A 27544-nucleotide genomic window follows, 5' to 3' on the forward strand; every position below is an offset into this window, starting at 1 on the left:
TTCCCCTTTGGATAGCATCCCCCTTCCTCCCTCCCTTCCCCCCATTCATGCTTCTTTCTTCTGCCCATGGACCCCCAGATGACAGCTTTCTTTCATTCTATGGAACTTCTCCATCCCCATCTCTGCCCCCCGCGGCCTGTGCTCTGCGGTGCCCTCCGAAATCCTCATGTGTCAATGGCAACGCCTGCCACTGTGATCCAGGATTCATTTCTTCTTCTGGGGAGATCTTCACGGACCCCTTGGAGAGCTGTTATGGCACGGAGGCTTGGGGTGGTGGCAGGACATGCAGAGAATGTGTGGTACAGCCCAGTACCCATGGGAGACATGGGTATTCAATGGGTGCCTCAAGCTTTGTCCTCAGAACTGTCAAGCACAGAAAAAATAAAAACAAAAAGATACAAAAGTGGAGAGATGAGACATGAATAATCCTGGCTTCCTGGAGAGGAGCTAGATCTCCAGGAGTCTGAAGTCTGGGCCTCAGTTTGTCCTTTCAGGACTGAGGAGGGAGATGCAGAGCTTCTACCCACTCCCCACTTCAGCACTGCCCATTGTGTCCCAATCTGGGGTGCCAGTCAGAGGGCTAGGAAGATCAGACCTGACTGCACAGGCTTCAGGGATGGCTTGTTCCAGCTGCATCCTAGACTCAGCAATATTGACCAAGAGTCTAAATCTTTCCAAAAAGACATGGATTATGTATCAGGCCCAGTGCTGCAGAGTCAGGTAGGGGATGGGGATCTCTGTCCTGTGAAGACACACATCTTTGAGAGGTGACCCTTTGCCTTGTTGTGTTCCAGACATCAATGAGTGTGGACCACCCTCACCAGTGTACTGTGGAAGTTCAGCAGACTGCCAGAACACAGAAGGGGGCTACCACTGCACATGCAGCCCAGGATTTGAGCCTACTTCTGGGGTAACAATATTCCAGAATGAGAGTGAGAACACATGTCAAGGTAAGAATGATGCTGCATTTTCTGCCTCTCATTCTTGAGCTTTCAGGGCTGAAATGGTGAGTCATTTCTGAAGAGTCCAGGGGACAGGACCTTGGTTACAGGTGTAGCACCCAGGTCTGAGTTGGGACCGTTTATAGGTACCAGTCCCACCTGCACAGAGAGGCAGATGGTTCGAGACAGGGACCCAGGTCCTGGCTTTGCCACCTGAGAGCTGCATGTGTGACACTGGCCAGGATACTTATTCAGAAATCACTGTTAACATGGGAGATGTGATAATATTATTGTGATTCTCTGTTTTCTTAAAAAAGAAAGTTCCCTCTTTCTTGCACAAATAAAAACAAAAGCAGCTTTGCCAAGATCACTATGTGATCTTGGACAAGTTACTTCACCTCTCTCTGTGCCCCAGCTTACCTAACTATAATCTCTGTGACCCAGCTTATCTAACTATAAAAAGTGGGGGGTGGGGAATTATGGTGTTTACCTCATAGAATTGCTGAAAAGTATATGAGGTCACAAAGAACAAAACACTGATGGCTGTGGGCTTTTAAATTATGGTCATCATGATCTAATGCACCCTTTCCAGGATGGGCATCCCTGGGGGCTCTGCCCAGGGTGGGTGCTCAGGAGCAGCTGTCCTGGTCCATCCCCTCCCTCACCAGGACCAGGAGGAGCATGGCCTCCACATATCACCTGGCTTTGCCCCACTTCCAGGGGGAACAGGCAGGTAGGGAAATGGGCAGGGTGTCAGAAGTGGGTCAGACAGGACTCCAGAGAGGGGTCCATGAAGAGGGATAGACCTAAATACTGCGGATAGGGAGGGGAGGAAAGTGAAGGTGGGAGGTGAGAAGGATGCTGAGCTCAGGGTTCAGAGGACTCTGAAGAGTGTTCTTTGACCCACCCCGCTGCAGGGAGAAGAGCCAGCAACCTTGGGACAGTCCCTTCCTTCCTGCCCTGCAGACAGAGGGCAGCAGAGCCTCCCTGGTGGGTGGGAAGAGGGGACCTGCATCTGTGTGGAGTCTCTGCTAGCCCATAGCAGCCTCAGTCTGTGGCTATTGTGCTTGAACTCATGACCTGGTTAGAAGACAGAGCCTGCAGTAAATTAATAAAGGTCCCTCATCTCCAGGCCTACTGTGTGTTTGCGGAATGGAGATTGAGTTGACTTTCCTCCCCCAATTTGCGTCATTGGCCAGATACTCTTCTGCAGTGAGCAACCTGCACAACTGCATGTGGTGATCATTGATCACACTCAGTGTGTCTGCACTAAGGGGGCTGCTCACCCATTATTGTGAGACCCTCCAGAGACATAGATGTAGAAGACTGAAGTGGGAGGGGACCTCAACAGACCTCAAGGTGGATGACAGGGAGAGAGCCGACTGCTGGTTTGCATCAAAATCTTTTGCCTGAAAACCTAGATCAGGCTCAGCTGGACTGTCTTACACTCCCCACCTCAGCATTCCAGCCCTCGCTGCATGCAAGTACATGTCTATCCATGTCCAGGCCATGAGGTCTGCTATGAGAAGAAGACCTGGGCTGGGTCCCTGGGCTCCTTGTTCAACTTTTCCAGGCATCAGATGGCTCTCCTGTGTGCCGATCTAGTCTCCTAACCCTCTCTGATCCCCAAGACTCAGAACCTCTGCAGAGGGTCTCTTCTGGATGTTCAGAACATCACACTGTCACATGGCATCTTATCTTCTTAAAACAAAAGAGGAAGTGACATTCAAGATACTCAGTGTGGTCACAGCACCATGTGTTCCAGAACACTATCTGTCCTCATTGCCATTGTTAGTGCCGTCTGGGAGAAGACCTACCCTCACTGGGGCCTCTGAGACCTGGGTCATGGTGAATTCTGGGGCCCCATCCAGAAATGTAAGAGGAGGGAGACTCAAGGAATGCTCCACTGTCCCCAGCCATCATTGACCCTGCCAGGAAACTGCCTGGAGAAGATGCCTCCTGGGACCCTGACACAACATCTCAACTGCTCAGCTTCCATTTATTTCCCCACCCAAGGCTCTACCTGACCCTCTCCCATAATTTCAGTTCATGGACCTAAGGTAGCTCTGATGACTGGGAGGATGTTGTGTCAGGGGTGTGGCAGGGTGACATCAACCCCCAACCCAATGGAAGAATCAGATAAATGGAGAGGTTTCCATCTGGTCTCAATGATAAGTTGTCACCAGGGACCATTTCCGCTGGTCTGACCCTCTACTAAGGAGGTCAACCCAGACTGCACAATGACCCAGACCATGTGAGGACAGAAGGTGGGGGCTGAGCCCCACCCAGCAGTGTGCACATTTCCACATCTCTAGTGGGAGGCCAAGTGTCAAGATGACAGAAACACCTGCCACCCTTCACCCATGAGCACCTGCTCCCTGCTCCAGCCACCCAGCCCTTGCCCATCATGAGCCTTGATCAGCTGTGGATTCTCATCACTTACTGCCAGTCTGGGGGATGCCTTCATGGGAATCAGATAAAGGCAACTTCACAGCCCTAAAGCCGACTAGCCAGACATCAAACCCACTGTCCAGCACAGCCTGGTGCCCACTGCTCAGGTGGCCCTGGCCTTTTTATCATCATCCTCATTTTCTGTGCAACTGCCCACAAGCCTCATCCTTGAGCTGCATGACTCAGGGGTGGGTCTTTGTCCATGTCCACGGAGCTGGAGTCTCAGAGTTAGCATAGATGGAAGAGCACTGTCCTGCCAGGGTCAGCAGGATTCAAGGAGAACTCAGCTGGCAGCATTTGCCTTGAGGAAGTCAGGACAAAGTGCATTACTGGGAGCCAAGATGGGCCCTGCTCAGGGAACACAGTTATACTCGGTTCCCAAGAAGACCCACCCAGACCTTTGTCCAAATCTTTAGCCTGGGACACAGCCAGCTGTGATGCCCCTATCCCAGCGGGGAGCTTCCCAAGGAGGCTCACGGAGTCAGAGATGGCAGACTGGGTAACTTGGGCCACTTCTGGCCACTTCTAGACAACAGAAGTTCTGGGTCACCATTCTCATTCATAGAATACCTCCATATGAATGAGGAAAGGCCCCCACTCACCAAGGAAGAGAGATCAGGACCTTCTGGATGCGTCTATACCAAGAAACGTGGATGACACCCAGGCTGGAAGTCTGTCCACAGCCACAGGCATCCGCAAGGCTCTCCTTCCCCTTGCAGACGTGGACGAATGTCAGCACAGACCCAGAGTCTGTAAAGGCCGCAGCATCTGCATCAACACCCAGGGCAGCTACACCTGCCAGTGCCCACCCGGCTTGGAGTTCAACCCAGAGGACCCGAGGAATTGCACAGGTAGACCCTCAGAAGACAGTGTGAGGCGGGCCTGCAGCTGGGGAAGGAGCTGAGGTGGTTCAGGGGCCCCAAGAAAGAGGGAGACAAGACTCAAGTTCCTATGACACAAGGGTCTGCCGGAGCCCTGCCCGAGGGTCGCCTCCTCGAATGGTCCCACCACAGACCAGGGAGACAGCAGAGCCTTCTGGGCCTGGGGTTTCTTTGTGGAGTTCCCCACTCCCATGAACATCCCAGACCTCCTCCCTCCCTCATCTGACACATTGGATCAGAGGGAGGTGTCACCTCTGGCTTTCAGAGGGGGAACCTCAGTCCAGGGCTAAGGAGAATGTGAGTAAGAGCTTTGATGGGGGAGTCAAGCTTCCATGACGCAGTTGCTATCTTTACCTCATTTTTCTTCTTAAAAACAGGGACAATGTCCCAGCTGGAGTCATCTTAAGGGTAGCTGTCATAACAAGCTTTGGCAATGAAGAGGCAGCAGCACTATGAGGAGAGGTGTGTCCTCAGTGCAGACAGTGAGGAGCTTGGGGACCTGGGCTGGACAGGACTGGTCCTCTGAGTTCTGTTCTAATAAAGGCAGGGATGCAGCTCCGGATGGCAGTGGTGCCTCCCCATCACTCACCACATCACCCGTGGGTCGTGATCAGTGCTACAGCCTCCCTGGTTAGAAGCCCATCACAGGTGCCCCCACAGAGCATCCTGAACCAGATGTGAAGGGACTCAGCTTGGTCTGGGATCACACCTGCACCCATAAAGTTGTGCCCTGTCCACCCTGCGGGGAGGATCTGAGCTTATGGAACTTTTACATTAGAAAATGCCATCACACATTTGTATCCCAGCAGGTCAGGTAACTTTCAGAGAGAGGGTGTCCCCAGAGAGCAGTGCTATGAAATCTGAGAAGGGGTATGAAGAATGGGTGCAGTGAGTGAAGGGGGGTAGTTCTGATCTTCTGGCTTTTTCCTCAGATGTGAATGAATGCACCTCTGGGAGGAAGCCATGCCACAACTCCACCCACTGCCTCAACTTCGTGGGCAGCTATGAGTGCCGCTGCCGCCCTGGCTGGAAGCCTATCTCTGGATCCCCCAATGGCCCAAAAAACACTGTCTGTGAAGGTCTGGAGCGCAGATGCTACACTTTTGGACACCCACTCAGAACTTCTAATCACATACTCATTGGTACCCACACAAACCAAACAGAAAGATCACTGGGGGTCCCCTGCTGTGTAACATGTTAAGCATTTTGAGGTTAAATGTGAAAAGATCTTGGAGGGGTGGGGGGTCCTAGAGAAGGAGCTGGGGTACCAAGCGGAAGGCTCCCAGGGACCCCAGGCAACAGCTAATTGCTGGAAAGAGGATATTTCAGTATTTTCACAAGCTGTACTTGTCTCATCTGCTGTCTGTCAGAACTCTACACACTTCCTATATATATTCACAGCGTCCACTACTCAAGGATGTGCTATCCTTGATTCCAGGAGGTGGCATCACCTCCTGGGAAGAAGGAAGCACTAATTGGAAAGTAAGGGGGCACAGCGAGGAGAGGAACCTCATCAGACTGGGGCAGAGCCTGACTCCCTTCTTTGTGTCCCCAGATGTGGACGAGTGCAGCTCCAGGAAGCATCAGTGTGACAACTCCACCATCTGCGTCAACACTGTGGGTTCATACACGTGCCACTGCCACCAAGGCTGGGTGCCCAAACCTGGATTCCGGGATAAGCAAATGACCACCATCTGCAAAGGTAACTGTCCTGCCCTGATCTAAGACCCGCCCACAGCAAAGACAGACGCAGCCACACCTAATGAACTGCTCCCCTGTTCCCTGCAGAGATCCGCTTCCCCACCTGGACTGCTCCCCCTGGAATCAAGAGCCAGGTGAGTGGCCCTAAAGGGACAGGCAGCAGGAAATCTCTCTGCAAAGCCCGTTCATTTTCTCCAAGCTCCCACACCCACATGAGGCTCTCTGACCACCTTGTCTTCTCCCCCAGGCACTCTCTCACTTCTTTAACAGAATCCAGGATCTGGGCAGAAACTTCAGTTCGGCCTCTGTCTTGAGCACTGTTCGGGTAAGGGCAGGGCCCAAGGGAGGCAGGTGGAAGCATCTCATAGAAGCCTTGGGAAACTTTGGTCTGGAAGGGGACACCCCAACAACAAAGGCGCTTCTCCGAGGTTCCACCTCTCCCACAGGGTGGGTGGGAAGAGTGGACATGTGTAGTGACTATTGACACCATGGCACACCTACTAATGCCCTTTCCTTTCCCTGTTTCTGGATATTGGGTTTACATCATCCTTGACACTAATGAAAAACTTGACCTCTGAGTGGCTGGATTGCAGGGGCAAAAATCACCCAGGGAACAGCATCTCGTACCACCTGTATCACCCAGTCTCTTTAGTCTGTTCTCTGTGACTGGGTCATACCTTCCTACGGCCTCTCAGATGCATGGGCTACTGGCTTTCTGTCCCCATCCCCCCAGGTCCTCGTACAGGAGATGAGTGATCTGCTGGAGACCCCCGGGGACCTGAAAACCCTGCCCCTATCAGAGCAGCGCTTTGCAGTCACTAACCTGCTCTTTGGCTTGGAAAATGTCCTGAGAGGGGTGAGCAAGACATTGCCTAAAGGGTCGTGGAACTTCAATTCATCTGCAGGCATGGGTAAGTCAGTACCTGAGTCTGACCGCATGTTCCTGCTTTGCTTTTTCCCTGCCTCCTGACTCTTCCAATGTCACTAGAGCAAAGTGACCATGCTTATATCTTCCAGTTAATCTCATAAACAAATTAAAATAAAAGGTTAAGGGCAAAATAGTTGAGAGGGACTAATAGGGACAAACTTGCAGTTGTAAAATAAATAAAGGGATGTAAAGACAACCCCCATGGAAAAGAAATGAAAAATGGCAAAATGGTTGTCTGAGGAGGCCTTACAAATAGCTGTGAAGAGAAGAGAAGTAAAAAGGAAAGATATTTCCGTTTGAATCAGAGTTCCAAAGAATAGCCAGGAGAGATTAGAAAGACTTCTTCAGTGATTATGCAAAGAAATAGAGGAAAACAACAGAATGGGAAAGACTGGAGATCTCTTCAAGAAAATTAGAGATATTAAGGGAAAATTTCAGGCAAAGATGGGTTCGATCAAGGACAGAAATGGTATGGACCTAACAGAAGAAGAAGATATTAAGAAGAGGTGGCAAGAACACACAGAAGAACTGTACAAAAAAGATCTTCACGACCCAGATAATCACGATGGTGTGATCACTCACCTAGAGCCAGACATCCTGGAATGTGAAGTCAAGTGGGCCTTAGAAAGCATCACTACAAACAAAGCTAGTGGAGGTGATGGAATTCCAGTTGAGCTATTTCAAATCCTGAAAGATGATGCTATGAAAGTGCTGCACTTAATATGCCAACAAATTTGGAAAACTCAGCAGTGGCCACACTGATCCCTAAGAAAGGCAATCCAAAAGAATGCTCAAATTACCGCACAATTGCACTCATCTCACACACTAGTAAAGTAATGCTCAAAATTCTCCAAGCCAGGCTTCAGCAATATGTGAACCATGAACTTCCAGATGTTCAAGCTGGTTTTAGAAAAGGCAGAGGAACCAGAGATCGAGTTGCCAACATCTGCTGGATCATCAAAAAAGCAAGAGAGTTCCAGAAAAACATCTATTTCTGCTTTATTGACTACACCAAAGCCTTCGACTGTGTGGCTCACAATAAACTGTGGAAAATTCTGAAGGAGATGGGAATACCAGACCACCTGACCTGCCTCTTGAGAAACCTGTATGCAGGTCAGGAAGCAACAGTTAGAACTGGACATGGAACAACAGCCTGTTTCCAAATAGAAAAAGGAGCACATCAAGACTGTATATTGTCACCCTGCTTATTTAACATATATGCAGAGTACATCATGAGAAATTCTGGGCTGGAAGAAGCACAAGCTGGAATCAAGATTGCTGGGAGGAATATCAATAACCTGATATGCAAATGACACCACCCTTATGGCAGAGAGTGAGGAGGAACTAAAAAGCCTCTTGATGAAAGTGAAAGAGGGGAGTGAAAAAGTTGGCTTAAAGCTTAACATTCAGAAAACTAAGATCATGGCCTTTGGTCCCATCACCTCATGGGAAATAGATGGAGAGACAGTGGAAACAGTGTCAGACTTTATTTTGGGGGGCTCCAAAATGACCGCAGATGGTGACTGCAGCCATGAAATTAAAAGATGCTTACTCCTTGGAAGGAAAGTTATGACCAACCTAGATAGCATATTAAAAAGCAGAGACATTACTTTGCCAACAAAGGTCCATCTGGTCAAGGCTATGATTTTTCCAGTGGTCATGTATGGATGTGAGAGTTGAACTGTGAGGAAAGCTGAGTGCCGAAATATTGATGATTTTGAACTGTGATGTTGGAGAAGACTCTTGAGAGTCCCTTGGACTGCAAGGAGATCCAACCAGTCCATCCTGAAGGAGATCAGTCCTGGGTGTTCATTGGAAGGACTGATGCTGAAGCTGGAACTCCAGTACTTTGGCCACCTCATGCGAAGAGTTGACTTATTGGAAAAGACTCTGATGCTGGGAGGGATCGGGGGCAGGAGGAGAAGGGAACGACAGAGGATGAGATGGCTGAATGGCATCACCGACTCAATGGGCATGAGTTTGAGTAAACTCCGGGAGCTGGTGATGGACAGGGAGGCCTGGTGTGTTGCGATTCATGGGGTCGCAAGGAGTCGGACACGACTGAGCAACTGAACTGAACTGAAGGTACAGAATCTGGTGAAGGAAATGGCAACCAGCTCCAGTATTCTTGCGTGGGAAGTTCCATGGACAGAGGAGCCTGGAGGGCTACAGTCCAGGGGGTGGCAAAAGTCAGACACAACGTAGTGACTAAACTACCACCAACAATGTTCAGCATAGGGAATGTAGTCGATAATATATGGAAATGAATGGTAACTAGAGTTAGTGTGGTGATCATTTTGTAATGTATGATAATATCAAATCATTGTATTGTACACCTGAAACTATTATAATATTCTAGTTCAATTGTACTTCAGTGAAAAACAGAGAGAAAAAAAGGTTAAAAAGAAATGAAAAACTAAATTTTCATTGTAAAATGAAGTATCAGCAAAGGAAATAATTATACTGAAGAATTTACGATAAAATATAAATGGCTTCAAAACAAGACCACCTGGTGGCTCAAATGGTAAAGAATCTGCCTGCAATGCAGGATACCTGGGTTCAATCCCTGGGTCAGTAATATCCCCTGAAGAAGGAAGAATCCACTCCCAGTATTCTTGCCTGCAGAATTCCAAGGACAGAAAAGTCTGGTGGGCTACAGTCCATGGGATTATGAAGAGTCAGACAACTGAGTCTCTAACACTTTCACTTTCTTTTCAAAAAAAAACAAGGCATTAAATTTGGAAGTGTATAAATCTAGTATTATCTGCTATTTAAGTCTGATTTGTTTTATTAAGTTGAAATACATTTTATTATAAATTCACCATTTTAACCAGCGTGTATAATTTGGAGACATGTAGTAGTGTATTCACAGAGGTGTATAACCTTCACCTCTATTTCTAAAACATTTTCATAATCCCAAAGGTATTGTCTGTCCACTGAACAGCCACAAATTTCTCCTTTCCTTCAGCCCTGGCAATCAGTTATTGGTTTTCTGCCCCTATGGATTTCCATCCTGGATAGTTCCTATAAATAGAAATAAATATATTATATTTCCTATAAACATTTGGGTTGTTTCTACCTTTTGACTGTTGTGAACAGTGCTACTGTGTATATTGTTGTGTAGGTATTGGCTTGAATATCTATTTTCATTCATTTGGGTCACAAAGCTCATGTGGTATTGCTGAGTTATGTGGTAGTTCTATTTTTAACTTTTTGAGAAACTACCTATTTTCCCAAAATGGCTATTTTTCCATTTTCCATTGTCAACAGCAATGTACAATGGTTCCAATCTCCTAATTGTCAGTGACACCTGTTGCTTCCATTTTTTTTTTTTTTCTTTCATTATAGCCATTCTAGTAGCTGTCAGGAGAGATTGCACCATGGTTTAACCTGCATTTCTCTAGTACCTAAGGATGTTTAATATTTTTTATGTCATTGTTGAGCATTTTTGTATCTTTCTTGGAAATATGTCTATCTATTCAAGTCCTTTTGCCTATTTTTTTTTTCTTTTGGCCATGGCATACAGCATGCAGGATCTTAATTCCCTGACCAGGGATTGAACCCAGATCACCACAGTGAAAGCACAAGTTCTAACCACTAGATGGCCAGGAACCCTCCATCATTTGCCTATTCTTAAATTTAGTTATTTGGTGGTGGCTGTTGAACTGTAAGAGTTCTTTATATATATCATATATATATATATATATACATACTCATATATGAGTATGTATATATATATATATATATGTAAGAGTTCTTTATATATAAGACTTATTGATATATATAATATATTTCATATATTCTACTAGTAGACTGTGTGATATATGTGAATTGCAAATATGATCTCCCACTCTGTAGATCATCTTTCCACTTTCTTCATAGTCTTTTCACTTTGATGGACATATGCTTAAATATGCTTTAAATTTTGATAGAGTCCATTTTATTTATTGTTTCTTTTGTTGCTTGTGCATTTTTATCACGTCTAATAATCCATTTCCAAATCGAACATCATGCAGATTTACCCTTATGTCTTCTTCTCTTCTAGTTTTAGCTTTTAAATATGCATTTTGACCCATTTTGAACTCATTTTTGTGTATTGTGTGAGGTAGGGGTCCAACAGCCTTCTTTTCTGGGTATATAGCCAAATATTTGAATAGTTTTGGCACCCATTGTTGAAAATCAATTAACCATAGATGTATGTGTTTATTCCTGGACACTCAATTCTATTGTGGTGGTCTATATGTCTCTCCTTACGCCAGTATCATACTGTTTTGAATACTGTAGGTTAGTGGTCAGTTTCGATATCAGGAAGATGAATACTCCAACTTTGTTTGTCATTTTCAAGATTGTTTAAGTATTTGTGTTTCTTCAATACCATACAAATTTGGGGATGAAATTTTCCATTTCTGCAAAAACTAATTAAATGCTGTCATAGCATTATTAGTATTGCATTGAGTTTGCAGATCACTTTGGGGAATATTGCAATCTTCAAACATTATCTTCCCATCCATAAACACTGGATTTCTTTCCACTTATTGAGTGTTTTCAATTTCTTTAAACAATCATTTGTAGTTTTCTGTATACAAGTTTTGAACCTCCTTGAGTAAATTTGTTCTTAATATTTTGTTAAAGATTTTTGCATTTATGTTCATAAGAGATACTGATCTATAGTTTTATTTTCTTGTGATGTCTTTATCTGGCTTTGTTTTCTGGGTAATGGTGGTCTCATGGAATTATTTTGATTGTGTTTTTTCTTCTTCTATATTTGTAAGAGTTTGCAAAAATTCATGTTAATTCTTCCTTAAATGGTTGGTAGAATTCTAATCTGGGCTTTGCATTAGGGGATGTTTTGATTTCTTATTCAGTCTCCTTACTAGTTATAGGTCTGTTCAGATTTTCTGCTTCTTCTTCAGTTACTCTTGTAGTTTGTGTGTCTGTAGGAATGTCCATTTCATCTAGATTATTGCTTGTGCTGGCCTCACCCTATTCATAATCACTGTTGTGGTTGGACTGGTCCTTGTGGTTCTGTTACCTAACCAGACTTGAGTCCCCTTCTCCTCTTGCAGTTAAGCCAACCTACCAAAACTGGATTGTGGTGAAGGAATATGCAATGTTTATTTATTTATTTGTTTTACTTTTAGACAGTGAATGATTTTGTTGTGTAAGTATACCTCATGCAATACTTAAAATATATGTGTGTGTGCTCAGTTATATCCAACTCTTGCAACCCCATGGACTGTATCCCTCCTGGCTCCTCTGTCCATGGGATATCCCAGGCAAGAATACTTGAGTGGGTTGCCACTTCCTGCTCCAGGAGATCTTCCCCACCCAGGGATTGAACCTGTGTCTCCTGCATTGGCAGGCAGGTTCTTTACCCATGGAGACCCCTGGGAAGCCTACTTAGGTTATATTATACTGTACTTATGGTAAAATATTACTTTAGTTTTTTTTTAATTTATTTATTTTAGTTGGAGGCTAATTACTTTATAATATTGTACTGGTTTTTGCCATACATTGACATGAATATGCCATGGGTGTACATGTGTTTCCCCATCCTGAACCCCCCCTCCCACCTCCCTCCCCATCCCATCCCTCTGGGTCATCCCAGTGCACCAGCCCTGAGCACCCTGTCTCATGCATCAAACCTGGACTAGTGATTTGTTTTATATATGATAATACACATGTTTCAATGCTATTCTCTCAAATCATCCCACCCTCGCCTTCTCCCACAAGACCAAACTACTCTTCTACACATCTTTGTCTCTTTTGTTGTTTTGCATATAGGGTTATCATTACCATCTTTCTAAATTCTATATATATGTGTGTTAGTATGCTGTATTGGTGTTTTTCTTTCTGGCTTACTAAACTCTGTATAATAGGCTCCAGTGTCATCCAGCTCATTAGAACTGATTCAAATGAATTATTTTTAATGGCTGAGTAATATATCATTGTGTATATGTACCACAGCTTTCTTATCCATTCATCTGCTGATGGGCATCTAGGTAGCTTCCATGTCCTGGCTATTATAAACAGTGCTTCGATGAACATTGGGGCACACATGCCTCTTTCAGATCTGATTTCCTTGGTGTGTATGCCCAGGAGTGGGATTGCTGGGTTATATGGCAGTTCTATTTCCAGTTTTTTAAAGAATCTCCACACTGTTCTCCAAAGTGGCTGTACTAGTTTGCATTCCCACCAACAGTTTAAGAGGGTTCCCTTTTCTCCACACCCTCTCCAGCATTTATTGCTTGTAGATTTTTGGAAAGCAACCATTCTGACTGGCGTAACATGGTGCCTCATTGTGGTTTTGATTTGCATTTCTCTGGTAATGAGTGATGTTGAGCATCTTTTCATGTGTTTGTGAGCCATCTGTATGTCTTCTTTGGAGAAATGTGTGTTTAGATCTTTGGCCAATTTTTTGACTGGGTCATTTGTTTTCCTGGAATTGAGCTGCAGGAGTTGCTTATATATTTTTGAGATTAATTCTTTGTCAGTTGCTTCATTTGCTATTATTTTCTCCCATTCTGAAGGATGTCTTTTCACCTTGCTTATAGTTTCCTTCATTGTGCATAAGCTTTTAAGTTTCATTAGGTCCCATTTGTTTAGTTTTGCTTTTATTTCCAATATTCTGGGAGGTGGGTCAGAGAGGATCTTGCTGTGATTTATGTTGGAGAGTGTTTTGCCTATGTTCTCCTCTAGGAGTTTTATAGTTTCTGGTCTTACATTTAGATCTTTAATCCATTTTGAGTTTATTTTTGTGCATGGTGTTAGAAAGTGTTCTAGTTTCGTTCTTTTACAAGTGGGTGACCAGTTTTCCAAGCACCACTTGTTGAAGATATTTTCTTTTCTCCATTGTATATTCTTACCTCCTTTGCCAAAGGTAAGGTGTCCATAGGTGCATGGATTTATCTCTGAACTTTCTATTTTATTCCATTGATCTGTCTTTCTGTCTTTGTGCCAGTGCCATGCAGTCTTGATGACTGTGGCTTTGTAGTGGAGACTGAAGTCAGGCAGGTTGATTCCCCCAGTTCCATTCTTCTTTCTCAAGATTACTTTGGCTATTCGAGGTTTTTTGCATTTCCATACAAATTGTGAAATTATTTGTTCTAGTTCTGAAAAATACCGTTGGTAGCTTGATAGGGAATCCGTTGAATCTGTAGATTGCTTTGGATCATATACTCATTTTCACTATATTGATTCTTCCTATCCATAAACATGGTATATTTCTCCATCTGTTTGTGTCCTCTTTGATTTCTTTCATCAGTGTTTTATAGTTTTCTATATATAGGTCTTTCATTTCTTTAGGTAGATACATTCCTAAGTATTTTATTCTTTTCATTGCAATAGTGAATGGAATTGTTTCCTTAATTTCCTTTTCTGTTTTCTCATTGTTAGTGTATAAGGATGCAAGAGATTTCTGTGTGTTGATTTTATATCCTGCAACTTTACTATATTCGTTGATTAGCTCTAGTAATTTTCCGGTAGAGTCTTTAGGGTTTTCTATGTAAAGGATCATGTCATCTGCAAACAGTGAGAGTTTTACTTTTACTTTTCCAATCTGGATTCCTTTTATTTCTTTTTTTGCTCTGACTGCTCTGGCCAAAACTTCCAAACTATGTTCAATAGTAGTGATGAGAGGGGCACCCTTGCTTGTTACTGACTGTAGGGGAATTGCTTTCATTTTTCCACCATTGAGGATAATGTTTGCTATTGGTTTGTCATATATAGCTTTTATTATGTTGAGGTATGTTCCTTCTATTCCTGCTTTCTGGAGGGTTTTTATCATAAATGGATGTTGAATTTTGTCTGCAAGCTTTTTCTGTCTACAGGCTTTTTCTGCATCTATTGAGATAACATGATTTTTATCTTTAAATGTGTTAATGTGGTGTATTACATTGATTTGTGGATATTGAAGAATCCTTGAATCCCTGGGATAAAGCCCACTTGGTCATGATGTATGATCTTTTTAATATGTTGTTGGATTCTGTTTGCTAGAATTTTGTTAAGGATTTTTGCATCTATGTTCATCAATGATATTGGCCTATAGTTTTCTTTCTTTGTGGCATCTTTGCCTGGCTTTGGTATTAGGGTGATGGAACCCACAGAGAATGAGTTTGGAAGTTGACCCTCCTCTGCAATTTTCTGGAAGAGTTTGAGTAGGATAGGTGTTAGCTCTTCTCTAAATTTTTGGTAGAATTCAGCTGTGAAGCCATCTGGCCCTGGACTTTTGTTTGCTGGAAGATTTCTGATTACACTTTCAGTTTCCGTGCTTGTGATGGGTCTGTTAAGATCTTCTATTTCTTCCTGGTTCAGTTTTGGAAAGTTATACTTTTCTAAGAATTTGTCCATTTCTTCCAGGTTGTTCATTTTATTGGCATTGTTGCTGATAATAGTCTCTTATGATCCTTTGTATTTCTGTGTTGTCTGTTGTGATTTCTCCATTTCATCTAATTTTGTTGATCTGATTCTTCTCCCTTTGTTTCTTGATGAGTCTGGCTAATGGTTTGTCAATTTTATTTATCTTTTCAAAGAACCAGCTTTTAGTTTTGTTGATTTTTGCTATGGTCTCTTTTGCTTCTTTTGCATTTATTTCTGCCCTAATTTTTAAGATTTCTTTCATTCTACTAACCCTGGGGTTCTTCACTTCTTCCTTTTCTAGTTGTTTTAGGTGTAGAGTTAGGCTATTTATTTGACTTTTTTCTTGTTTCTTGAGGTAAGCCAGTATTGCTATGAACCTCCCCTTAGCACTGCTTTTTTAGTGTCCCATAGGTTTGGGGTTGTTGTGTTTTCATTTTCATTGGTTTCTATGCAGTGTTTATTTTAAGGTACCATACAAGGAGTCCAGGGGAGCTAATCCTCAAAGCACCTAAATGACACAGCATGCTTGAAGCCACACAGTGAAATCACAAGCGGGAGACAGAGTGGGGCCTGGAGTTGTGCTTTTATTGCCATGAAGGGTGGAGGGTGGGGCCCTAGGATTTGGGCGTGATCACTCTTTTTTGGTGAATTGAAAACATAAGAGCCAGAATTTAAAGTATGGGAAGAGATAAGAACAAGCAGCATAAGTGGTCAGTCATTGAAATCATTGAAGATTGCTAAAACAAAGGAGCCTTGGGAGGGGGAGGTAGCCTCTTTTTCTAGTCCCCTCCTCCCCTGACCAGCAATGTGTTAACTCTATTTGAAGTGGGTGACTCTTTGAAATGAATTCTTGGACAATTAAAGCTTAAGTCAGGCGCTGAAAGTGAAAGTGGCTCAGTCATGTCAGACTCTTTGCTTCCCCTGGACTATTCAGTCCATGGAATTCTTTAGGCCAGAATACTGGATTGGGTTGCCTTTCCCTTCTCCAGGGGATCTTCTCAACCCATGGATCGAACCCAGGTGTCCCGCATTGCAGGCCAATTCTTTACCAGCTGAGTCACAAGGGAAGCCCAAGTCAGGCACTACCATCATATATATATATATGTATGTATATTTAAGCTGTCAGGGATTATACTATAGTTAAGTGATTTGCTCATAGTTTCTAATAATCCTCTAAATGCAGATGGTGTACATGTTACAAAATTCAAGTCCTGTGTTCACTGCTCAAAAATTAATACTCCAGAGGCAGCTGCTTATAGAAAGGAACTGTGGCTTTAATCAGAAGATTGGCAATCTTGGGAGAAAGTGTGTCATTGCATCCCCACAACCTGTTTCCAAGATTGTGTTCAGCCATGGCAGTTTGTTTTTTTTTTTTTTAATTAACTTTTTATTTTATATTGGACTATAGCCACTTAACAGACTTCCCTGGTGGCTCAGGTGGTAAAGAATATGCCTGTAATGTAAGAGACCTTGGTTCAATCCCTGGATCAGGAAGATATCCTGGAGAAGGAAATGGCAATCCACTCTAGTATTCTTGTGTACAGAATTCCATGGAAAGAGGACCCTGGCAGGCTACAGCCCATGGGGTCGCAAAGAATCAGACACGACTGAGCGACTAACACACACAGACATAGCCAGTTAACAATCTTGTAAAAGTTTCAGTGAACAACAAAGAAACTCAGTCATACGTATACACGTCCATTCTCCCCGACTCCCCTCCCACCCAGGCTGCCACATAAGATTGGGAAGAGATCACTGTGCTATACAGTGGGTCCTTGGTTACCCATTGAAAATACAGCAGTGTGCTCATGTCCTTCCCAAATTCCCTGACTATCCTTTCCCCTCATCCTTCCCCTCCGGCAATCATAAATTCACTCTCTAAGGCTATGAGTCTGTATCCAATTTGTAAATAACTTCATTTGTATCATTTCTTTTTAGATTCCACATATAAGAGATGTCATATTTCTCCTTCTCTTTCAGACTTACTTCACTCAGTATGACAATCTTCAGATCTATCCTTGGTGCTGCAAAGGGCATTGTATCATTCTTTTTTAAATTCAACCATAGTAGTTCTTTATGTGGGGTCTGTTGCTCAGTTGCTAAAGAATCTGCCTGCAATGCAGGAGACCCAGGTTCAATCCCTGGGTGAGGAAGATCTCCTGGAGAAGGAAATGGCAACCCTTTTCCAGTATTCTTGCCTGGAAAATCCTATGGACAGAGGAGCCTAGCACGCTACAGTCCATGGGGTCACAAGAGTCAGACACAGCTTAACAACTTAAAACCAATGGTAATTTTTAAAGGGCAAAAAGGAAAAGAATCTCAGTGAATCATCAAGGCAGGAAGTTAAGCTTTGCATCATTTTCCATTACCTGCAGGCTGGCTGACTCCTTGTGATCTTTCCTCAGATGGTATTAAATATCTCATCCATGTGGTCTGCTTGGAGAATTGTTCAAGGTATTCGTAGGGGTAGAGAGCTAATCATACTTTAACTTAATTCTTCATTCCTACTTCTTTTAATCTGAGGAAAGAATCAAAACAGGTTGGGCAAGGTATTGTGTGTATTCACTAAAGCACAAGTCAGGAGTTAGTTCAATGTTACATAATGAATCTCATTTTGAAATTTCATAAGGATTACTTTATGTAACCTCATAAAGTAAGTTTTAAAGGGAACAGAAACTGGCAGGCAGGAAAGGGCTAAAGAGCTGCTTACTAATTTCTTTATCTGTAAACATCATTCCATTTCTATGGGATAAGAGGTGAAGGTTCATCTTCTGCAATTGTTTCTTGCTGACATAGGGACATGTTTGATCAGAATATGTCACTGGGGATCTGCAGCATCACTTTACAGATAATTCTAGTTGCTCACTTACATACGTGGGCAGAGAAAGCTACAATTATTTTGAGGCCCACAAAAATGTAGACTGTGAAGAGCAATACTGTTAATCCTATTCTGTTGAGGTCACTTCTTGGAATTTTACTAGCCATCGATGGAACAGCTTATGTCATAGCTACAGTCTGGTCATCATGCAGTTAGCATATTCCCTCTGGTGGCAGTTATAGTATTTGCAAAACAGCTCAGGAATGTGCATCAGACACAGACAGATTCTGTGACTCTATTGTTCTAATCATTAACTGCTTCAGCCTGATCATCTATATCTCAGGGAGGCTTGGGAAATTTCAGCTTTCCTACAAGAGGCAGGGAACATGGAAGAATCACTGTTCTTGGGGGCAGGGTTTGGGGTTCTGCTTGCTTTCATACCTATATGTACCATTATCATGCATGTGTGTCGGGGGGAAGTCGCTTTAGTCTTGTCCAACTCTTTGTGACCACATAGACTGTAGCCCTCCAGGCTCCTCTGTGCATGGGATTCTCCAGGCAAAAATATTGGAGTGGGTTTCCATGGCTTCCTCCAGGGGATTTCCTGACCCAAGGATCGAACTCACATCTCCTACACCTCCTGCACTGCAGGCCAATTTTTTTACCACTGAGCCACCAGGGAAGCTCCATTATAATGTATAACAAATATTAGGTGTAATGTTATACTTCAGTTCAGTTCAGTCCCTCAGTTGTGTCTGATTCTTTGTGACCCCATGGACTTCAGCACACCAGGCTTCCCCGTCCATCACCAACTTCCAGAGCTTGCTCAAACTCATGTCCATCGAGTTGGTGATGTCATCCAACCATCTCATCCCTTGTCATCTCCTTCTCCTCCTGTCTTCAATCTTTCCCAGCATCAGGTTCTTTTCCAATGAATCAGTTCTTTGCATCAGGTGACCAAAGTATTGGAGTTTCAGCTTCAGCATCAGTCCTTCCAATGAATATGCAAGACTGCTGTCCTTTAGGATTGACTGGTTTGATCTTCTTGTTGTCCAAGGGACTCAAGAATCTTCTCCATCACCATGGTTTCAAAAGCATCAATTCTTCAGTGCTCAGCTTTCTTTATAGTTCAACTCTCGCATTCATACATGACTACTGGAAAAACCATAGTTTTGACTAGAGGAAACTTCGTAGGCAAAGTAATGGCTCTGCTTTATAAGATGCTTTCTAGGTTTGTCATAGCTTTCCTTCCAAGGAGCAAGCGTCTTTTAATTTCTCATCTGTTACATTATATAATGTTATGTTATATATGTTGTGTATGTTATGTTATGTAATGTTATGGCATATAAAATAATGACATTATTTGGTACACATAATAACATTTCACATAATGTATATCTGATATACAATATATATAATGTGGCTTACTTCACTCTATATAACTTGTGTATAATAAAACATAATATATAGTTATCTTATGTAAGCCTTACCAACAGTTACAGAAACATTAACAGTTACAGAAACTTTAAGCACTATGAATCACCTATCTTTGTAGCCACTTTTAATAGTCTTCTATTTTCATTCTTGCTAAATAAGCTTGTAAAATTGAGATTGTACCACCTTTAGCTGTTGTTATGCCATCATTTGAAATTACCTGAATGAAATTATTGAGGTAGATATTGCAATAACTGTTGTTCAGCCACTCGGTCATGTCCAGTTCTTTGTGACCCCATGGACTACAGCATGCCAGGCTACCTTGTCCTCCACTATCTCCGGGAGTTCTGCCCAAACTCATGTTCAATAATGGTCACAATATAATGTCTGAAAAAATGCACAGCCTGAAAGTTGAGTATTATGCTTTATTCAGTGGGCTTTCTGAGAACCTCAAGCCTTGGAGATAGAGGATGAGCCAGGAGCTATAGAAGTTTCACAACAGAAACAAGATAGTTGGAACATCAAAGAATTACTATTAATTAAAGAAAAGCAGATATCTCAATTTAGTGAATTTAACACTTTTTCTACAGATGGCAAGGTGCAAGAGTTGGGGCTTATTTAAATCACTCCTTTTACATGCACCTTAGCTCTCCAGGGCCAGTATCCTTCTCTTTCCCATCCTGAGTCCCCTTGGGTGCACTTTTGTGCATGGCTGCCGGGTGAGGGCTTGGCTGTAGATGGCTTATTAGCTCCCTCCTGAGTTCCCTCAGTCTCACAGTCGGGGGTGTTGGTAGTGGTTGATGGCTTGATTACCCTAGCATCTTTTGTTTGCTGATATGGTGGACAACATTTTTCATCCATAATAATTAAACATATATACTATATAAAAATATATAGTATATATGTGTGTCTTTGAAAAAGACCTGGATGCTTGGACAGATTGAAAGCAAATGGATAAAGAGGCAACAGAGTATGAGATGGTTAGATAGAAATCACTGACTCAATGGACATGAATTTGATCAAACCACGGGTTAGTGAAGTACTGGGAAGCCTGACATGAAACAGTCCATGGGGTTGCAAAGAGTTGGACATGACTTAGCAACTGAACAGCATGGTGTTATAGCCATCAGAACAATCATACTTACTAATCTAACTCCCACAATTCATAGAAGTGTCACTGGAGGTGCAGGCGCCAAGCTACAGGAATATCACCTTGATTCAGAATCGGACAAAGATGATGCTGACCTGGGATACAGTGCATGATTCTGGTGACTCAGGTAATGGCTGAGACAGTGGTAAGTCTTCACTGTGTGTCAAGATGCCCAAGGATATGACAAATGGAATATTGAAGTTTAAAGGGAAGTGTGGGCTATCGTGGGTCAAAAGGAAACGGTTCATCTGTAGAAGAAGAGGTCCTTTTGGGTACTGCAAGATGTCACCCTTAGCCTTGTCCTGCAGGTCTTGCTGTGGTGGGCCTCCTGTCCACTCCATGGATGTGCAGATTCCTGGCTGAAGCCCCTCTGGTCCTGGATGCTGAGGAACCGACAACTCTACATGAGACGCACAGGGGTTTGCTGCAGGAAACCTCTCACATCCTGCTTTCAGATGTCATATCTGCCTTTATCACCAACAAGGACACTGAGAACCTCAGGTCCCCAGTCACCTTTGTCTTCCAACATGTGAGTCCAGGTGGGATGGAGTGGTGGGTATGGAACAGGCCTGAGTCCTGGGCCCAGCCTTGGGCTTCAGCGTGCTCTGCCATGGGTGCATAAACTCTTTAGGAAAGCCCTTCACAAGCCAGATTTGGCTCAGCATTTCTGAGCAACAGAACCCTGAACAAACACCTACTTCCTCTTCCTGTTAACACAGTCAGTAACCCCTGGGCCAAGAGAGAAAGTGCACTGTGTTTATTGGGAGCATGGCCAGAATGGAAGTGGTCACTGGGACACCAGAGGCTGCTGGGTGACCAGCACCAGAGACAACAACACCACCTGCCAGTGCACCCACCTCAGCATCTTTGCCATCCTCATGGCCCACTACAGTGTCCAGGTGAGAACCTCAGAGAGGCAACATTCAAGGGCTACTGCTGTGTAACAAATTCCCACACACACAGCAGCTTTAGAAACATAAGTTTATTATTATCTCGTTTCTTCAAGCTAGCAAATAGTCGGGATTCAGATGAGCTTTCTGTTCAGGTTCCTACAAGTCTTATAAACCTTTCCTCAGAAAATTGGGGTTGTCCCCTAACTCCCTGATTTCTGGCAGATTTCAGTTCTTGGTGTTAGTAGGACTCAGGTAGTGTTTTCTTTATCTCTAGCAGCAGAGAACCAGGCTCAGTTCCCATGGTTGCCTGCATTCCCTCTCATCTGTTGCTGTTGTTCAGTTGCTAAGTCATGTTCCCATGCCTTGCCATCCATATACTATAGCACAACAGGCTCCCCTGTCCTTCACTATCTCCCAGATTTTGCTCAGATTCATATCCACTGAGGCAGTGATGCCACCCAACCGTCTCATTCTCTGCTGTCCCTTTCTTCTTTCACCTTCATTCTTTCCCTGCAACAGGGTCTTCCCCAATGAGTGGACTCTGTGCATCAGGGGCCAAAGTATTGGAGCTTCAGCATCAGTCCTTCCAAAGAATATTCAGGGTTGATTTCCTTTAGGACTGACTGGTTTGATTTCTTTGCTGTCCAAGGGACTCTCAGAGGTCTTCTACAGCACCACAATTCAAAAGCATCAATTCTTCGGCACTCAGCCTTCTTTCTGGTCCTAATTCTCCTCTGGGACCTCTCACAGTGCACCAGTGAATCTGTCTGGAGATCAGCAGGAGAAACTCCCTCATGACAGAACTCTCTCAAACTCTGAATCGTTTTCTCCAAGAAGAGCCTACCTCTTCTGAGGGCTCTTCTGGTTACAACAGGTCCAACCAGGATAAACTCTCTAAGTCAGCTGATGGAGGACTTGAATTTCACCTGCAACACTCTCTTCACAGCACCACCTGGGTTGGCTTTTGACTGAACATCTGGCAGAAGATGGGGATGAGGGTGTGGTTGCCAAATTAAAATTCTGTGTACCCCAGGGGTTTTACAACAGGGTGATGAGGGGCTGCAGAAAATATGAATTTGATTCTACCATCATTGCCAAAATACAGTAGATTTCCTCCATCGGGGGTTCAGTTCTAATCTAGAATCATTAGTTCCCTTCCAAGAATGGATATTTCAGGGGTGGGTGAATGGCGTCCAAGGCAGGTGGTTAATACCTGGACAGAGAGCCTCAGGTACAGACTCTGTCACACACCACCACATGGTGGGGATGGAGGGTGATACTCAGCATGAAGTTTCATGCCTCTGTGTACCTATTGTGGTAACTGGGAGGCTGAGTCATGCTCAGAAGCTTACAGGAAAATAAACCCTCGTGAGTTCCAGAGCTTGTTCTTGACTAAAGAGTCTCCTGTCCCTCTGTCCTTCCAGGGACTGAATTAACCATTCAGATCCCATAAAATTCTAACATTCAGAACCTGGAGAAAGCTATCCACAAATATACAAACTCTATCTGGGTCTTCTCTTCCTGATTTTTCTATGTCTAAAAATAAAAATGGTGGAAGGGTCATTACTCAGAGCAGGAAAGCATGACTGTGGCCTCCTCTCTGCTGGGTCCCAGGAGGAGGATCCCGCACTGACTGTGATCACCTACGTGGGACTCAGCCTCTCTCTGCTGTGCCTCCTCCTGGCGGCCCTCACCTTCCTGCTGTGCAAAGCCATCCAGAACACCAGCACTTCGCTCCACCTGCAGCTCTCGCTCTGCCTCTTCCTGGCCCACCTGCTCTTCCTCTCAGCCATCGACAGAACTGAGAACAAGGTTCGTATATGTTTCCAAAATACTCCTGCCCCAGGGGATTCTGAGTTCATGTAGCCACACTGCTTTGGACACTTTAATAAAAGGACTTGGATTCCAGGTAAGGTTAAGTTGGTAAGTAACCAGTTTCACATTGACTGCCACAACTAGAAGACAAACATTCTGTTGACAGCCCCTTCATATACATCAAAATTCTCTCTAGTGGCAAGTTATAGAAGTGCTGGGGCCGTGCTCCACCCAGACAGTCCCTCCTGGTGACACCTTCCTCCTCCCCCAGGTGCTGTGCGCCATCATCGCAGGTGTCTTACACTATCTCTACCTGGCCTCCTTCACCTGGATGCTGCTGGTGGGCCTGCACCTCTTCCTCTCTGCACGCAACCTGACAGTGGTCAACTACTCCAGTGTCAACAGGTTCATGAAGAAGGCCATGTTCCCTGTGGGCTACGGAGTCCCGGCTGTGATTGTAGCCATTTCTGCAGCATCCAGGCCTCATCTTTATGGGACCCCCACCAGGTAAATTAAATTCCAACTGTTCTTATCTCTCCAGCACATTCATGTGTTGTAGAACAAATGTAGTATTTGATTATGACAGATCATAATATACAGACACTAAGTAATAATTCCTAGGTCATCTTTGGTGGAGGATAATAATTAAGGAGAATGCCTTCAGCGTCTGTTCATGAAATAAAACAGAGGAAATCAAAGGAAGTGCTTAGGGCATCATTTAGAAAAATATAACCTGCTTACTCATCCTAACTCTATAGGATGTTTCAATCTTTCATTTGTAATAGTAGAACTGATATAAATAATTAAAATAATAGACTGTATCATAATTTAGCATTTACAAGGTGTTTACTTTGTGCTAATGCATTTTTTTAACCATTTTAATGTGTGGTAATTCAATTAATCCTCATACCAATACTATGAGGTAGACACTGTAATTCACCCCTATTTACAGATAAGAAAACTGAGGCACAAATAGTTTAAGTAAATGCGGAAATGTGCACAATTTAATTCAGTTTAGTAGGTAGCCAAGCTTATTTCATATTCAGAGTCAAGCTTCTTAGTTTACACTTTCATTTTCAGCTTTTAATACTAGACAATGTTTTTGCATTTTTATTGACATATACTACATATACTGTAGGGCTTCTCTTGTGGCTCAGCTGGTAAAGAATCTGCCTGAGATGTGGGAGACCTGGGTTTGATCCCTGAGTTGAGAAGAAACCCTGGAGAAGGGAAAGGCTACCACTCCAGTATTCTGGCCAGGAGAATTCCATGGATTGAATAGTCCAGGGGGTCACAAAGAGTCAGACATGAGTGAGCAACTTTCACTCACTCACTGCAAAATTCACCCTTTAAAAGTGTATGAATCAGTGGTTTTTAGAATAGTCACAGAGTAGTGCAGCTATCATCACAGTCTAATATTACAACATTTTCAACTCCCCAAAGAAACCTCATACACAATAAAATTCACTTCTCATTCCTTCTACCCACTCCTCTGCCCCAACCCCTGACAAATGCTTATCTAGTTTCTGTCTCTATTGGATATTTCACATAAATGCAATTATGCATGTGGTCTTTCGTGGATATTTTTACTTAGCCTGAAGTTTTCAAGGTTTATTCATGCCATAGTGTGTATCGCGACCTCACTTTTTGTTGTTGTTTTTGTTGCTATCATTTTGCAAATAATATTCCATTATATGGATATGCCACATTTTGTTTATCCATCCATCAGCTGATAGATATTTAGATTATTTACCTTTTTGTAAAGCTATTATGAATGAGATCACTACAGACATATGTGTACAAGTTTCATTTTTCCTAGTTGTATATCTACTCTACAAGTAGAATCCTGGGGTCAAATGGAAGATCTGGTTAGCCTTCTGACAAACCACCACTTGTTTTCCAAAGCTTCTGGATCATTTTACATCCCAACTGGCAATATATGAGGGTTTCAGTTTCTCCATGTTATTATCAATAGTTATATCCTAGGTTTAAAAATTTAGCTATCCTAATGAGAATGGAGTCAAATTTCACTGTGGTTTCAATTTGCAATTTCTCCAATGACTATTGATGTTGAGCATCTTTTCACCTGCTTATTGACCATTTGCCTATTTTCTTTAGAGAAACACATATTCAAATACTTTACCTTTTTTTGAAACGTTTTATTTTATTAATATTGGCATTGAAAATACCAAGTAATGCCTTTTCAGAAAAAATGGCATTGGATTATCATAAAGTCGTGACATGAAGCCAACTTTCAAAGAAGAAAAGTCTATAGGGTCAAGATGATACTACAAAGCAGAACAAAGCAGGATGTTACTGCAGTCAACAGGTAAAAAGTCAGTAACTTCCAGAATCCACTCCTTGTGCTCCTTAGAACTATGTACATATTTCTACACATATTTGAAGAAGATATCCATATATCCATAATCAACAGCAATATATTTTTGTATCTACCTTATGGGATGCAGTCATCCATCTTAAGTGAAAATGATTTTCACTCTTCTCAGAATAAAAAGTCACATCCTCCCAAAGGGCATTATATTAATTACTGGCCTATATCAAGTATTTCATCATTTCTTTGGTTTATTGTTAAACTTAAATATAGTTGATTTATGATGTTGTGTTAATTTCTTCTGTACAACAGACTGATTCAGTTATATATGAACAAATGCATATATATTCTTTCTAATATTCTTTTCAATTATGCATTTTTTAAATTGGAGGATAATTGCCTTACAGTGTTGTGTTGGTTATGCCATACAACTGTGTGAATCAGCCATAATTACATACATATATGCCACCACCCCTCCTTGAGTCTCCCTCCCTTCCCCCATCCCACCCCTCCAGGCCATCACAGAGCACCAGGCTGGGCTCCCTGTGTTATTACAACAACTTCTTATCAGCTATTTGTTGTACACATGGTGGTGTATATATGTCAACGCTATTTTCTCAGTATCCCACCTTATTCTTCCCTCACTGTATCCACAATTCCATTCTCCACTTCTGCATCTCCATTCCTTCCCTGCAAATAATTCCATCAGTACTATATTTCTAGATTCCATATAACCGCATTACTATATGATATTGGTTTTCTCTTTTTGACTTACTTCACTCTGGGTAACAGCCTCTAGGTTCATCCACCTCACTACAACTAATTCAAATTCATTCTTTTTTATAGCTGAGTAAGATTCCATTGTACAATATATCCCAATTTCTTTATCTATTCATCTGTCAGTGGATATCTAGGTTGCTTCCATGTCCTGGCTATTGTAAATAGCACTGCAGTGAACACTGGGCTACATGTGTCTTTTTAAATTATGGTTTTCTCAGGGTAATTGCACAGTAGTGAGATTGCTGGGTCATATGTTTGTTTTATTTCCTAGATTTTTAAGGAATCTCCATACTATTCTCCATAGTGTCTCTATCAATTTACATTCCCACCAACAGTGCAAGAAGGTTCCCTTTTCCCTACACCCTCTCCAGCATTTATTGTTTGTAGATTTTTGATGATGGCTACTCTGACCAGTGTGAGCTGATACCTCATTGTACTATTGATTTGCATTTCTCTAATAATGAGTGATGTTGAGCATCTTTTCATGTGCTTATCAGCAACCTGCTTTATCACAGGATATTGAATAGAGTTCTCTGTGCTACGCAACAGGGCCTTTTTGTTTATCCATTCCACATGTAATCACTTACATCTGCTAACCTGGACCTCCCACTGCATCCCTCCCCCAACCCCCTCCCCCTTGGCAACCACAAGTCTGGCCACTACGTCCACGAGTCTGTATCTGTTTCATAGATAAGTGTATTTGTGTCATATTTTAGATTCCATAGATAAGTGATATCATATGGTATTTATCTTTCTCTGTCTGACTGACTTCTCTAGTGTGATAATTGCTAGTTGCAGCCATGTTGCTGCAAATGGCAGTTTCATTATATTTGTGGCAGAATAGTTTTCCACTGTGTATATGTACCACATCCTCTTAATCTGTGCCTCTCAGAGACACTTCCTTTTTTTTTCCCTCTGTATGTAGCATTCTTTCCTGTTTCTTTGTATGTTGCTTAGAGGTAGTGAAAGTCTCAGTCGTGTCCATCTCTTTGCAACCCCATGGACTATAGAACCCATAGAATTCTCCAGGCCAGAATACTGGGGTGGGTAGTGGTTCACTTC

At 43.0% G+C, this 27544-nt stretch overlaps 1 protein-coding gene across 1 annotated transcript in view; it reads left to right on the forward strand.

The window, feature by feature from the left end:
• LOC133061636 (adhesion G protein-coupled receptor E2-like) overlaps positions 1-27544 on the forward strand; it is a 65915-nt gene that overhangs the window by 5109 nt on the left and 33262 nt on the right. Inside the window, exons 4-16 of the mRNA XM_061149607.1 lie at positions 137-255; positions 795-950; positions 4112-4243; positions 5206-5352; positions 5829-5975; positions 6053-6108; positions 6222-6299; positions 6708-6885; positions 20682-20789; positions 20971-21191; positions 21382-21561; positions 23170-23367; positions 23642-23877. Of these exons, the coding sequence (XP_061005590.1) occupies positions 137-255; positions 795-950; positions 4112-4243; positions 5206-5352; positions 5829-5975; positions 6053-6108; positions 6222-6299; positions 6708-6885; positions 20682-20789; positions 20971-21191; positions 21382-21561; positions 23170-23367; positions 23642-23877 (1956 nt within the window). The remainder of the gene's footprint in view (positions 1-136; positions 256-794; positions 951-4111; positions 4244-5205; positions 5353-5828; positions 5976-6052; positions 6109-6221; positions 6300-6707; positions 6886-20681; positions 20790-20970; positions 21192-21381; positions 21562-23169; positions 23368-23641; positions 23878-27544) is intronic.

The sequence above is a fragment of the Dama dama genome, chromosome 9 (genome assembly GCF_033118175.1).
Source record: "Dama dama isolate Ldn47 chromosome 9, ASM3311817v1, whole genome shotgun sequence".
Classification (NCBI taxonomy): domain Eukaryota; kingdom Metazoa; phylum Chordata; class Mammalia; order Artiodactyla; family Cervidae; genus Dama; species Dama dama.